Consider the following 15,319-nt stretch of genomic DNA (forward strand, 5'->3'; position numbering starts at 1 on the left):
TCTTGTACTTTTTTCATTCTTTAGGATGTTAAGTATTTTTAAAAAGGAATTTGTTGATAAGTCATAAAATACTGGATTATTCCACTTCAATCATCTGTTGCTTACATGTTGAGAAAATGGATGTTCTTCGTAAGTTTGAGGACTGTAGAGATAAAAAGTAGTAATTATCTCCTGTCCTTGAATCACCCTGTCATACCTCTAATAAAAATGAGCTCTATATAGTTTTCTGGATTGGGAAGTGACTGACTTCTCTCAAGCAGCTGGAGACTTGTAAGCAGTTGAGGTGTATAGCTGTACTAGCAAAAAGGCTAGCTTATCACCTGAACTAGCAGGTGAACCAGAGAGGAGCCAGCATACCTGGGCTGCCTAGATCCAGCTCACATCCAGCCCTTTAATATACCTCCCACTTGTCATCTTGTATTTGTCAAGCATTCCTGGAGCTTTGCTGTGCCTCCATTCATCACGGTCTATGATGTGTCTCGTATGACCTTCAGCTGTAGAAGTGCCTTTGTGTTAGGCTTGTGCTGTCAGGAAGGTTGTCACCCCTCCCTTTGGCTTTTTCTTTAGTATTGGTATGTCCCTTTCCAGAAACATCTGGGACACGTTTTGCATGTGGGGATAGACCTGAGCTTCAAACACAGAAACCTACATGTATTTTTGAAACCAGGGTGAAAGGACTAAAAGGTTGGAATATCAGGGACCTTGAAATTTGCACCTTTAGGATAAGGCTGTCATATGGCCTGGTCTCCCTCAACATGCCTTGTCGTCCTCCCAGATACACCATCAGGTTACGTTTTGAGACTTGTAGCCATTTGTCAATAATTTCTGGATGTCTAGAAATCACTGACTTTTTCATTGCCTGTGTACAATAGTTCCAGTGTATTCTGGATGAAAACAGCAATCAAACAGTGCATATGTTGGAGATCTGATGTCCAGCACACAGATCGGTCTGTCTTTGAAATTCCACAATAAATATGGTAATGTTACTCCATTTTGTTCCTAAAAATTTCTAAGACAAAATTGTTTATTTAAAACAAAACTTTTTGGGATTTTCCCTCTGTTGGAATTCTGAGTTTATATCTGCTTTTGTTGTTTCTGAGCAGAGCAAATTTTTTTTTTTTTTCCTTAATACTAACATATCCTACCGGTTGAAAATTTTAGTTTTCATCTGTCTTATCCCAGATAAGTCACTGCAGAAATCTGGAAAGCAGAAACACTGACAACTCGTAGGTATCCTGGGTATCATAGATACAAGGGAAGCAGATTAAGAAAGTGCAAGCAACTCCTGATTTGGAATTTCCTAAGTCCTGGATGCTTTATTTTGCAATCTGATGTTCTGTTCCTGAGGATTTTTTTTCATTAAACTTCTCAACTTTTTTATTTTCTAAATAGAAAGATAAACAAATGTGTATTTTGTACAACAGTCAACAAAGGATATTGTTGGGTTTTGGCAGTAGAACTATTGAGCTCTGCAGTACATTAATGTTCCCAAAATCAAATTTTTATATAGTCTACAGTGTTGGTCATATGCTTAATTTCTTTTCTCCGTACTGGTGAGTATTCTCCCTAGGATAATGATCTTGCTTTTTTGGGGTTATTTCCACAACTAGAATGTTTCCATACCCTTTTGTGTTTAATAATATTACCAGTTGGATGAAGCACAGTTTAGTTTTCAATTCTGTTTTTTCTATTAATCAAAAATTGATTAACAGAGACCATCGTGTAAACAGAAAGTCTTCAGTAGATTCTGTAGTCTAAAACATAATCTGCCTGGTCAAGTTTTTGTGTGTCAGTGTTCTCCACCCCACAGATGTTCTTCTTAATGTCTTTAAGAAGTTTCCAAACTGCAGTGTGTGGTGATTTGCCTGATCCATCCTGTGGTCTTGGCCTTGCTTTGTTGTTTCCAGATGCTTCTTGAGGCTTCCAGACCTTTCATAGCAAAGAAGGACCTAGAAGCCATATGAAATTCCCATGCTTATATTTAAAGATGGTTAGAATACTCTAGATATTTCCTTTTACTATTTTTCCTGTAAGCAGTTGCCACAAGGAGATTATGCAATTCTGAGTAGGCAGAGAGATGATCCACATGATTGTGAAAGAAGAGCAGAGGTTTTTGTGAGAATATGAAGATGTAATCCACATGGTGGAAATGTTTGGCAGCTACCAGCTTGCACATAAAACGAACTGCAGCTTGTGGCCTGCTCTACCCTAGAGTCTTTGCCAACTTTTATTGTTATGGAGCCAGCTCGGTTCATACTTGTTGCAGCTTTATCAGTAAAGAGCAGGCCTGTACCCACAATCAGAAGATGACTAAAACTTCTTTTTCCAGGGATTTTTCTGCACATCCTGTTGGAGTGGTTTTCACTTCAATGCCTGCAATGCATAGAGAGCTATACTCGCTACTTCCCTCGCCGTGCATACATGTCAGCTGAAGAGATAAGATTGAGCAGACAGATTTTCTGGATAGTTTCTGGCAACAACAGCCTCTGGTTCAAGCGGCCCAGTTGACAGCCTAGCCTGTCTGAACTTATTTAAGTATGAACTTACCTGTGTTTACTGGAGACTCCAAAGCAGCTAGTTGTTGGATTGGGACCCAGCTTGTGGGCAAGCCTTTTCCAGTTATAGGGTGGCAACTTCAGACAAATGATTAGATAGGCCTTTGATGTCTATCTATTAGATACAGCAAAATAAGATTTTTGGTCATAAATCTGACCACTTAAGTGATTTGAATCACCTTCTGGTGTCTGCACTGATGGAGATTCCATAAAGGGAATCTAGAAAGATTGTTCTTTGGCATCTAAATGGGCAGCTAAGACAAGGTAGTGTGAATGCTCTCACCATGTAAGCCAGCCTAGTTACCTTAAACAGATCTATCTTCCTGTAGTATTTTTTCACAATTGTATTCATAGTGCAATAAAAAGACCACCAGTGCTTCACAATCAGAAATTAGTATGATGACATTGTGATGCAGTAGATAAAAGTACACCCTGATCAAAGATGTATTCCCACAGAGAGATGGCAAAGAAGGGTGCTGAATAAACATTTGCAGTGCAATAACAAGTTTCTAATAGTAAATACATGCTAGATAGCTTGACACAGAAGCTCAAAAAGCTGATTTGGAACAACTACTGGACTGGTTTTGGCACCGATTCTCTTGTTTTTTCACAGTACTACTGTAGGCTTTTGTTAGTTTTGCTAATTATGTTTAACCAAGTATTTTTATTTTGGTACTACCCAGTAAAGCTTGTCTAGCATTAAAACAATATAGTAATTTAAATTTCAGGTAACCATGTACTTTCAATTATATTACATAGGCATGAGAAAGTAAATCATCGACATGATTCCAGTAGGAATATTTTATTTAAAACATAATGGGTTGAATTACCCTTTGGTATGAATGGACACTGAAGGTAATACAGCAATAGCAAATGCTGTGAAATTGCAGCGTGGCATGCCAGAATCATCTGTGGGTGTAACACCTCATCCATCAGCAGAGTTTCCTGAAGGAAGCATTTGGCTTCCCATGTATTTTGTTCAGAATTTTGTTACACAAGCTTCCTGGTCACGTATATATGGAACAGCAAACTGAAATTATGCTGAGCAGCCACTAGAGCTGTTACAAATTATACTGTTTGCTTTTAGACTGTGACTATTTTCATGCACATGACTGTTTTCCAGATGTCAAAAAAAACCCACCAGTCTTAACTTTGATGTAGCAAGGCCATGCCACAGCCTTGCTGAAGTAGTTGTGTACTCGGTAAGTTCGTGTAGGTGATGTGTCTTGTCAAGTTGTGTGGCAGCAAATAGAACGTTTAAGAAAGAAGTGTAAGGCCAAATTCTGTCAGTTTAGTTAAACTAGTTCTCCCACTGTGACTGAGGGTAGGATTTGGTTCCAGGCTTGCTGGCTACCAGTTCTATGATTTGGTCTCTTGAAGAAATTGTTTTCATTATTTGTATGAGCCACGAAAGGAGAGGATGAGTATGGCTTCATACAGATACATTGTTGTATACCTGTAAGCACCTCATGTACAACGTGCATTTATATAAACATGCATTGGCACAGAGGTACTTTGTTGTTCAAAGGAGTATTATAAACCCATATGTTATTGTCTTCCCTTTTTTTTCCCTTCCAGATCAATGCAATTCGATCAATTGTTCCGAACAAAAGCAATAATGAGATAGTTCTGGTGCTGCAGCAGTTTGATAACAATGTAGACAAGGCTGTTCAAGCTTTCATGGATGGTGAGTATAATGTACCTTTTTCACTAAGGCATGAGGGATTCAAATGCATGCTGAAGTATTCATTGTCTGTAGTGGCTCAAAATATATTCTGTTGTTCTGCTGAAATTCAAATGATTGTGACACTTAGAAAGTTCATTTTTTTAATAATTGATCCTCTATCTGCATCTTTGCTCCTTCACAATGAGTTTGACATGGCTGTTTCTGTTCTGCCTGACTTTGCCATTTTTTTGTGCCATTCTTGTTGCAGACCTTCTTTATTCTGCATGAAAGTTAATGCTCTTTAAATATGTCAGAATATGATTCACTATTGCAGATACAGTAACAAATAAGAGTTTGGGATAGTTCTGAAGCAGATAACCAGGCCCCTAAACCTCTGAACTTGATGCATACATTGACATTCAAACCTCAATCTGAATTTTGCAAATAGCCTTGACATTTATAATGGCTGAACCAAGACTCCATTGAAAGTTTGAGCCATTCTAGGTCTGGATCTGAGTTTCTATTTTGCATCATGAGACCATCTCTAATGAAAGGTCACTTGTATTTAAGTAACACTTTTCTGATAAATATATAATGGCAAGTATTTTGAACTTTCACCAAAGTCTGTAAGAAACCCTTTGCAGGAATAACAACAAATGAGCAAATCCTCTCAAAAATGCTTGTAGCTTGGGGCTGCTTAAAAGATACTAGAAATTCAGTGATCTCGAAATCACTGTATATCTTAAGAATGCATCATAGTGTTGATTTGTCATCTCAGAGTTGCTTATTTCATATCTATTTTACTTCAGAATAGTTTTGTGTTTGGTATGCATTAATTTACTAAAATGTATCAGCCAAAAAGCATGATAGTGTACTAGGAATTACTTACCAATATGCAAAAGACAGATACAAGCAAACTGGACTATTTATAAATGCATCAGAATTCTTCCATCAGATCTATATGGTGCCTCTTGGTTCAGGCATCTGCCTAGACAGTCAGATTCTGGTAGATGTATGGAAATCAGAGTTTTTGCGTGCACACACACAGAGAAAGGAAAATGTGATGCATCTAATTAACAGTAATTTTGTTTTCCTGTAATATGTCCTGGGAAAGTAGTGGAGGGTTGCTCCATGATTATTCAGTAAGTTCCTTTTATTAAATTTATTTTGTCTTGTTACCATTGCTTGCTTCTGGTCTGAGTTGTTCCCAATGGCCCCTCAAAAGGGGAAGTGCTTTCACAGCCATGTGTCATCATCTGCTGTGAGGAAGAAGCAGGGCAAAAGCAAACTTTGCAAGAGTGCAACAAAGTCTTGAAGAAAAGCAAGCTTTTGTAACCTGAACTCAAATGATCTTTGTTTGAACTTCACCAGTTTATGATCATTGTGCCTTGAGTTCAGAAGTTTTTGCAAGTGAGCATTTGAAAACAGCCAATATTTGTTACTGTCTGGAAACACTGTAAGAAAAGACATGTCCATTCAACTGCCACTGTGGATAGAATGAATCTAGCACTTCAAGTATCTTTTCACATGAATGGCAAAAACTGCTAAGATTGAAATAGCACAATCACAGAAAACACATTGGTGCATGCAATGAAAGACATGGGGACAGTTGTGCTGAGTGAAAAGGCTGAGCACCTCCATTTAATGCTTCTCTCAGAGGTGCTGCATACTGAGTCAGGAAATGTTCAAATTTAGTTTCCCGAGATCAGCTCCTATCTTGCTCCGTATCTGGAATGGTATATAGGTGATGTCTCTATTATGAATTTGCTTTTATGCGTGAAATTTGAGTTAAAATAGTGGTTCAAATGTCTTATTTGCTATGTTAGTGTTTACCTAATCAAGTGTAATTAGAAGGTCTGTTCAGCTGCTTTGTACATGTGTTCAAGAAAATACACTGGTGGGCTCAAATGAGGGTGTTGGGATTTGCACAATTAGTGCATTTCCAAGAGGAGGAAACAGGTTAGTTGGGTGAATCCCTAAAATAACCCTCACTGTGCAAAGGATTCACAGGGAAGCGGAGAGAAGCAAAGCTAAGACAACACCAGCCAACACAAAAAGAGTGTTGGACGATACTGTGAAAACAGTTAACAAAGCTGTCAAGTGAAATTGCATATTTTCAGCAGCACAGAGTAAAACGGGTAGCAAATGTCTGGGTTTATTTCTTCATACTGAAAGGCAGTGTATGTCAAAAGATAGCATACCTTTAGGAGAGGGGGTTGTATTTATATGTATGTAAGTATGTGTATAACTAAATATATATAGTTATAAACAGAAATTTTCTTAGTATTCTGTCTGCATTGTCATGTCATCTAGGAAACAAAATATGGCTTTGATGGATTCTATACACTTTTTTTTTTTTACAATTTAACCAATTAGGCTTAGCTCTGCTAGCAAGATGTGTACTGTCTTCTAATGTGCATGATAGACTCACCAGATAATCTTGGATCTGGATTATTGTGATAGAAAAATAATTTTGGTACATTTGAAAACCTCACACATCTTTGGCTGAATACAAGTTGACAACTCATGGTGGTCTGAAAACAGCATTCATTCTTAATACTAATATCGTCAAGAGTTTGCTGAAATGCCTGAGAAGAGTGGCTGAGCATGAAACCCATTTGGAAAGGATAATAAATTAATATTTACTAGAATTATGCAGTGATGGTAAAATGATTCTTAAATTCAAGCAGAAGACCTTTAACCTGATTGTGATTAAAAGGATTATTGTGGTAGATACTGCCACAGTAGTTTTGATGACAGTTCAGACTGCACACTTACCAAGATCATCTATTTTTAGCTTTAGGGTCTAGGAGAACAAAATAATGATGTTAACTAGATGCAGAAGAGTTTTCTTCGAACATGGCAGCTGGCACTGGTCTGCCCAAGGCTCCCCTTGCTTTGTTCCATGAACTTATCTAACCAACTCATTTAGGGCTGGCAAACAGAATTTCAAGTATACAAAATTGTAATAATTTTTAAAAATAAATTTTAACCACTTTTTTTCTGCCAGGCCTAAGTTTACTGTGTTTGTATGATGCAGAATTTCTGCAAGAGCCCACAAAATTACTCTTTTGGATGCTAATTAAGTCTTCATTTTTATGTTCTTATGTCTTCTGAATAAGACAGATAACACACAGGAAGCATATGATGAAAATTCCAAAAGATTTAAAAACTTCTGGAAGCTGTAGAGTCAGGGTGGACCATCTAGTTTACTCGGTATTTATATTAGGGTGCTAAGATGCTTTCCTGTTCAGGCAAGAGATTTGAGTGTTGATTTTTCTGGGGGTCCTGCTAGTTCTTTAAGTTAGGCACTCAATCACTTTGTGGAATGAAGGCCATAAAACGCAGTGGTGCCAAGTAGCCCATCCGCTGTACGTAGTGTAATCAAAATGGATAACTAAAAAGGAGAAAGATGGCAGTACCCATTTTGTTCTCCTCACATAAGAGAATTTGCAATGACAAATGGAAATGCTGCCCAGCTAGGAGACTAGAAACCGTTCTTGAACACAGTTGTTCTTTTTCATAGCTGAACTTTTGCCGAAATGTTTTATCTTTCCTTTTTCTAGGCAGCGCGACTCAGGTTCTAAAGGAATGGAATATGACAGGGAAAAAGAAGGTAAGAACTTACTCTTGAGAATCAAAGCATTCAGACCATTTATCAGCTGCTGTAGTTGAATGTAGTACTTTTATTTTGGCCAGTATTTTGTCTGTCTTTTCTAATATAGGTGGCTTCATTCACACCTGTAGTCAGGAATACTTGAAAGCAAATGTATGTATGTATTTTTAAACCTGTTCATCTGTTGCCCAGTGTTCTGAGAGAATTTCTGGGACAGCACATGTGTCTACATGTGTGTGGGAGCCAGACCCTGGACAAGTACAGAATGAATCCCAAACTGGCCCATGTGCAGAAACACTTTTAATAAGCAATTGTATCCTGGATAGTCACAGCCACTTACAGTGCTCGAGTTTTTGCTGGCAGGTGTAAAAAAAACCTTATGCATAGAAGTCATCCATCAGGAGTTGTGCATTAGTGACACTATCAAGTCAGATTCTTCAAGTATGTATTTGGGATATGATCTTCATGTTTACATATCTCCAAGCTGGAGCTGTACCAGGAGGCTGCCCTGTGAGTCACTGTCATGGAGACTCCTCTTTATGGTTCAAAGAGCTACAGAAGCAGTGGACAACCTATGTCCTCTGTGACCACTTTCTACCTGATCAGAGTGATGCCTTAAAGGTTTGTCCATGTTACTGTATGGATGGTTAGGAACTGCTTATCCTCAAACACTTTGAGCAGCATTTTAGCAGAGGCTCTGTTACCATTTTGCAATGCAGGTATTTTGTGTGGAAGGAAGGTGAAAACCAGTTTGGGGCTTCGGGTTTTATTTGAAATGGTTTATGTATTCAGCTGAACAGATACAATATGTTGTATAGCACAGCATGGCCCATAAATTGCATTACACTGATGTCACTTGTATGGCATTTTAAGAGCATGGACAATTTACTGATCATATTTTGAGTTTCATTTGCACTGAGTGATGTCTCTGTTCTTGCAATATTACTCCATTTAGAACAATAGGAGAAAAAGAAGCAAATCTAAACAGCACCAAGGCAATAAAGATCCTAAAAACAAGAATGGTGGACCTGAGAAGGGATCTCAAGAGCCCCAGGGAATATATGACTGCCATCTGAATGGATGCTCTAAGGACAACTCTCGCAGTGGTTCTGCCAGTCAGAAACTGGAAGCTGCTTTTCTTGAGAAGAAAGGCTCAGGATTTGTAGAGTCAGCGCCGGTCTGTCCAGAAATCACAGGTCAGTTCATCTGGCACAAGACACCTATTTAACTGGCAATAGCCAAGCCCACATTTACATAAAGATCATAGTATTTTTATTGCCAGGAAGTAGAATATAAGAAGAAGAAGTTGGAGAGAGATATTTGCACAAAATAATGCGCGTAGCTATTAGTGTCATGCAAGTAGATCTATGTCTGGGCACAGTTCACCTTGCAATATGTTCCCTTGCAAAATCTTTTTTTCTAGAGACAAAAAGATCAAACTGTAATTACAGGCCTAGATGATACAGAATATTACAGATATAAATACAGAAGAATGCAGGGTTAGAAAATGGCTTGACTGTAAAATAGTGACAGAAGCCATGAAGTCCCTCATCTGGAACAACGTCATCTGAGCAGTGTGAGCTTGCAGCATATTACAGGATTTCTTTATTACCTAGTAGAGACTAGTCAATTTTTTCCTTTTTCTCATCTTCCCTGAATAGGCTAGTCGCAGTAGATCTTCACTGGCTTTCTCTGGCAGGGAATGGAGGGCCTTTGTATTGAGGGAAGGCAGTCTGATAGCCTCTTAGTAGATGCACGTTTCTGCTAGGGTCTAGATACCGATTCTGAAAGTCTGGGGGACAGTAACACAGAAAGCTGTTCCCCACTGGGCTGTAGTAGATGCAGAGTTATGATCATAGCAACATCAATCAAAACAAACCTTCTCCTCTGGGGGAAAAGCTTTGTGAAAGCTTTTGCCTTCAAGTGTCCTTTCATAAAGCTCACATTTAATTGCTGTCAGTACTGATAATGGTTTTTCAGCTCTTTGTGTTTCAAACTGCTGACAGCCCTAGATTATTGCTGCTGTTAGTATTTTCCTCCTATATCTTAGCAGCATGTAAGGCTGCATTAAAACAATTTTCCTTTAAATCCCTTTTTCTGCGGTTGCAAATACAGCTCTCAAACATCATTTTAAATGAATGTGCCAAATGGATAATTGTCCTGAAATGAATTCTCTGCTGCTTCCAGATGACTTTGGTGGTGCCAACCTCTGGTCAATAAAATGAAAACTCTGCAACCTATAGCAGCCAAATAGATGAACTACTTATCCAGAAATTTTGTCCTAAGAATTTGGTGTCTTTCAAAGAATCACAGATACTCTTCCTGCCCTTGCTAAAGACTCCCACTTACTTTGGATAAAATATGCCATAAGCCAGGAAATCCTGTGTTTCCATAATACTAAAAGTATTCTTGCCACTTATTCTGCAAGATGAAAACATTTGTGATATAAATAATGTAAAGCTCCCGTGTCAAACTTCTTAGAGTTACTTTTTTTGGAATGATACATGCATGAATAAAGATACATAGACTGAATTGTCCGTGCATGGGGAGTGTTTACTAGGGGCTAACAGATCTGAATGCAAGAAGAGTACTTGTGCTCTTAGTGACCTTTTTCTGTGGCACTGGGATTCAGTTGTAGGGGTTTTTTTGTTGTGGTGTTTTTGGTTGGGATTTTTTGTTATTTTATTTCTTTTGATATGATACAGTGCAGTTGTACATACCAAGGGCAAAAAGTATATCAGAATTTTTCTTTGCTTTTACAAATGACAAATGAGATATTACCATAGCTTTACAATTTTTATAAACTTTTACACATATCCCCCATTTCAAAAACAAGGGGAGAGAGGGAGAAAATAAAAGAAAAAGATGGAAAAGAAAGGAAAGGAAGTGGAGAGAAAGGAAAACCTGAAACTTGAATATTCAAGTTTCCCTTACATACTAAAATAAGTTTCTGGCAATTTGTTTAATACAGAGAAGGAAAGAGTTTCTTCTTCACTTTCATTTGCGCTAGAATCCTGGTTTTTGCAGCCACTATAATAGCTACTTCCTTAAGGTCAAAAGCCACCTATGTACATGTTGTTAAATTTTGCTGAAATGCACAGAACTAAATAGAAGAGAAGGGTGATCGGGATCCCTCAGGGGTCAGCAGCTGGGCCCTTGTGGTTTCTGAGCAAGTCACACAGACTATTCTAAAGCAGTTTGAAATGCTGAAGCGAGTCCAAAGTGTACCCATTTCATATTGCTCCCTGGTGTTGCAGTCTCCTTTGTTTTGTCCTTGTCCGGCATGTTTGTTTTGGTTCCTTTCCTATCAAATTAATGATACTGTAGTCATTTCACCATCACCTTCAGACTGTTCACACCTTAGAAGGATCATAGTCAGGTGTCTGCTGACAGTCCCTTATGCTTTCCTCCCCATGAGTAACATGAGGTTGAAGCTTTGCTAATGCCAACTCATAGTCTGTGAGAGTAGGTATTTTAGAGCCATAAAATCCTGTCTGCCTGGAAAGGACTTCAGGGACCAGAAGGGAGGATGCAGTGTAGCTGGTGTTTCTCGATAATGTCTCCCATGCTAGAAAATGATAGGGGCGAACATGTGGCTATTACCTCTAGTTCAGGTCTGCTTATTTCTTGCCCTTATTCCATCTTTCTTCTTCTGAAAAGTCTTTAGTTGTTGCTTTTTTGTGTGATGGTTTCCCACAGGGAATCAAGACCTGCTAGAGAAAGTGAAGTACAGAATTCAAGGCCCTGGAAAGCCAAACTGCCTCATCGTGGGGGGCCTTAGGGAGTGTTTCACTTAATTATGAGTCAGTTCAGGGGCTCAGCTGAATAAAGTGATGCATAAAGAGCATCTTCAGAACAAACTATCCTTCATTTATCAGAGTACAATGATTAGAAAAATGGGTTAACACAATGAATTATTTTCTATGCATGTTTCCTTAACTAAAATTCAGAGTGGCAGGAATAGCTAGCCTTACCTGTCAGTTTTGATAGCCATTCTTGTCTGCTTGTCCCTCTGTCATGATGCTGATATCTTGAATCCCTTCAGAGTCTTGGAAAGAGTAAACCAGGTCATCTTGTGGCAGCCACACAGGCTCAGGCATTGTTACCTTATCCCTCTGAAGCTGTTGAACCCAGGAGTCTAATCTTTGACACTGTTTCATTTCCTTCTTGGTCCCTCTTAGAAACTTCTCTTGATAGAAATCTGTAGTCAGGCAAGGTAAATATTTCAGGTAGGAATGTTTAAGTAGTGCTTTTAAAATGCTGATAAATGATGTACGTTTTTTGTATGTCAACCTTAGTCTCATGCTTTCCCACAGCAGACTTCATCTTTAGTTCTGTTCTCTAATATTTGGGCAAAGATGACAATAGGTAGTATGCATTCTGTTAAGAGGTATTTTTTCATATCAGCATGGAAGAGTTGATTTTTTTAAATGTTTTTTTCTTTTTTCAGACTGTTGAAACATAGATGTGTTCATATTAGTGTTTAATAACCAAAACCATTCTGTTTGTGTTCTGTCATTGCTTTCTGAGGTTCTGTAGAATGCATGCCAGTGGGGAAAAAAACAACAACTTTTCCAGTGTATAAACATAAAGTCATTCAGACTCAACAATAAGGTTTCATATCTATCTTAATCTTATTACTCCCTATTTTCTACCTTAATGTTTTCTTGCAGACAAAGAACAAGAACACCAGAGAGTATCTGTGGAATTCAACCCAAAGACTATGAATGGAGTAGAACAGCATGAGTCTCTTCAGTCATCAGTTCAACTCCAGTGTAACCTAGGCAGGCCAAAGTCAAAATTTTCCTCGGTTAAATCATCTAATGCTACAACCCAGCTTGAAACAAAGACGGATGATTCAGTCAAAAAAAGAGGTAAATTGGATCCCTGGTTGCTGTGTGCTGAGGTGATCAGACAGCTGAGGCCTCTAGGGGGGGAAAAAAAAAAAAGCATATACATGAAGAAGAGATGTGTTGGAAAGTGAGAGCAGAATCATAACAAAAATGAGTAGAACAATTTACGGTCTATTTAATATTATATTAAATGAAATTTAAATTAAATAATTTTAATAGTGCTGTTTTAACATTGATTTGGGGAATGAATTTGAGCAAACATTTAGAAAGTGAAGAGCACTACAGAAAGACTATGGAAAAGTTGGTTTTATGGGCTTCAGTGGGATAACCACTTCATCTGAGCAAATAAAATGCTGAATGATTCCTGCTCCCTCATTCAGAAAAGCCAAAACTAGCTTTCTGACTTTTGTACAACTTTTGTTTTCTATTTTAGGGCCAAACATTGAAAAATCAGTAAAAGACTTGCAGCGTTGCACTGTTTCTCTAACCAGATATCGTATGATGATCAAAGAGGAAGTGGATAATTCAGTGAAGAAGATCAAAGCTGCTTTTGCAGAATTACACAGCTGGTAGGTAAATCAGCTTGAGAGATCCATCAGCACCACTGGAGAAGACAGAGGCTAGTCAGGCCACTGGCATTGGTGGGGAGGGGTCACTTACACATTGTTTGCAGCGTTTGGTTTCATCAAAAAAATATGTGGTGCCATTAAGTAACTCCTCACCAACCAGGAAGTAATATATGCATATGTTTACATACATAAAGGGAGACAAAACTACAGTTCTTTCAAAAAAATCTCACTGTGGGTTTTTTCTTAAATGATTCATCTTGACATAATTCTTTTGTATCAAGTTCAGTGGCAGCATATCTGAGCAAATGAAAGCTCTTTCAAAAATCCTGTCTATGGGGTTTTCTGAAGTCTATTTTACCTTCTTTGAATTTATTCTTTCTATACTTCTTTGATATTATCTTCTATGGCAGACAGTCTTTTGCTGTTTCTTTATTTCCCATGACCTTTGTTTCTTATCCCACCATTATTTTGTTCTTTCCCCCATAGTCTCTTCTAACTTTCCCATCCATCACTTCATTTCCAGTTCTCATCTCCAGTTCATTCTTTTCCCTCATTCTTTTATCTCTTCCTTTTTTCTAATTTTTTTTCCATTATAATTTTGGTTATTCCTGATCTTCAGCATGTGTGTCTATGCCCTTTGAAAATTTGTAGCAGAAATAATTGCTGCAGTAGCAAGTTGCGTGTTTTGAATATACTTGTCATAGAAAAATATTTTCTGGTTTGAATTTTACTCAGTCTTTTGCTAAGCATAGATGCCATATAAAACCCGTGTATTATACAGTGTTGCAGTAAACAGAAAAAATTGTATTAAAATGTACAAAATTTGATTACAAATCACAGGAGAGTACAAAACCCATTCACTCAACTCATCCACAATATTTGTCAGTGTTTTTATGAACATATCTTATGAGAGTGCTGTAGTATTGGCAGAAGTTTAACTCTGGACTTCACTGGTGTATTCACTGTCTTCATTGATGCATCCAAAGTTACTTCACTGCCACTGGGGCTCTGCTTCTGTATTGGCAGAAAGTCCAAGCTCTACTGAGCTGATCTTGTGGAAGATTCTGTTGCACTGAGCTGCTGGTGTACCTTACTGTCTAGCAGGGAGAACTTACTTGCTGTCTCTCTACTCCAGTGAGCGTGGGCTGTGATCGCCAGCTGTACTGAACTGTGTATTGTTGTCAGGAGTGCTCTGGAGCCAGTATGGTGACGTTTGCTTACGAACAAAAATGCAGTAATTATATTGTTGGTATAGAAAAATTAAGTAAAGTTCATCAACTCATTGCACCTTTTTTGATAGTTCTCAGAGGTGTTTTTGTATGGTTTTAGAAAACCTGTAAAATGTCTATGGTTTCTGCTAAGAAGGGTCTGACCTTTTCTCTGAATAAACTCATAGTTGGGTCTCATTTGCTGTGTAGTTCTCCCTCAAATTTTTTTTGTAACAGTGTTAAAAATATATAATGTCACTTAGATGTCTAATCTTGTTTGCAGGCAGTCACAGTCAATTCAGTCTTTAAATGATAGTCACTCTGGTCATGGAACAGGCTTAGAACTCGTGATCTAAGAATGTGGGGGAGGGACTATATTAGTAAATTCAGAACTGAAATTCTTCATTTTTCATGTATTCATGTTTTAGCTTGAAAAACACTTAAGTGTATTGCCTAATGCTAAAATGTGTTACTTAATAGGTGAGTTTAATAGGGGAACAGACAAAATGACCCCAAAAGAGTTTGTAAAGCCAAGTAGACTTAAAATGATGAAAAATAGCCTGGAAAACTTTTGAATAGGCTCCTATCAGCTTCAGTGCCTAAATTATTGGAGTGGAGTCAGCTAGAATGTAACAGATCTGTGGTCTGAATATTCAGGCCTGACAAAGCAATTTCATGCATGTAGCATAACATTGCAACAAGGACAGTGTAACGTCAGGACGCGTTTATGGAAGTATCAATGTGGGCTACATTGCTTTTGGCAGCTCATGAGCCTAATATTTAGGGTTTTCTTCAAATGAATGGAGGGAAAAATTGGTTTAAACAGTAAAATGCATGACTTACCCCAAAACA

At 38.0% G+C, this 15,319-nt stretch overlaps 1 protein-coding gene across 8 annotated transcripts in view; it reads left to right on the forward strand.

Annotated features, from left to right (window-relative positions):
* The window catches only part of SPATS2L (spermatogenesis associated serine rich 2 like), a 107,768-nt gene that overhangs the window by 71,855 nt on the left and 20,594 nt on the right, over nucleotides 1-15,319 (forward strand). For 7 of the 8 annotated variants that reach the window (XM_075756262.1, XM_075756265.1, XM_075756261.1 and 4 more), the window contains 5 exons: nucleotides 4,134-4,242; nucleotides 7,788-7,837; nucleotides 8,793-9,033; nucleotides 12,511-12,711; nucleotides 13,124-13,259. In XM_075756262.1, the coding sequence (XP_075612377.1) occupies nucleotides 4,134-4,242; nucleotides 7,788-7,837; nucleotides 8,793-9,033; nucleotides 12,511-12,711; nucleotides 13,124-13,259 (737 nt within the window). Of the gene's footprint in view, nucleotides 1-3,738; nucleotides 3,758-4,133; nucleotides 4,243-7,787; nucleotides 7,838-8,792; nucleotides 9,034-12,510; nucleotides 12,712-13,123; nucleotides 13,260-15,319 lie in introns of those variants that run through there. The other variant, XM_075756268.1, reaches the window with a different exon arrangement.

Source organism: Balearica regulorum, chromosome 6 (assembly GCF_011004875.1).
Source record: "Balearica regulorum gibbericeps isolate bBalReg1 chromosome 6, bBalReg1.pri, whole genome shotgun sequence".
Taxonomy (NCBI): Eukaryota; Metazoa; Chordata; class Aves; order Gruiformes; family Gruidae; genus Balearica; species Balearica regulorum.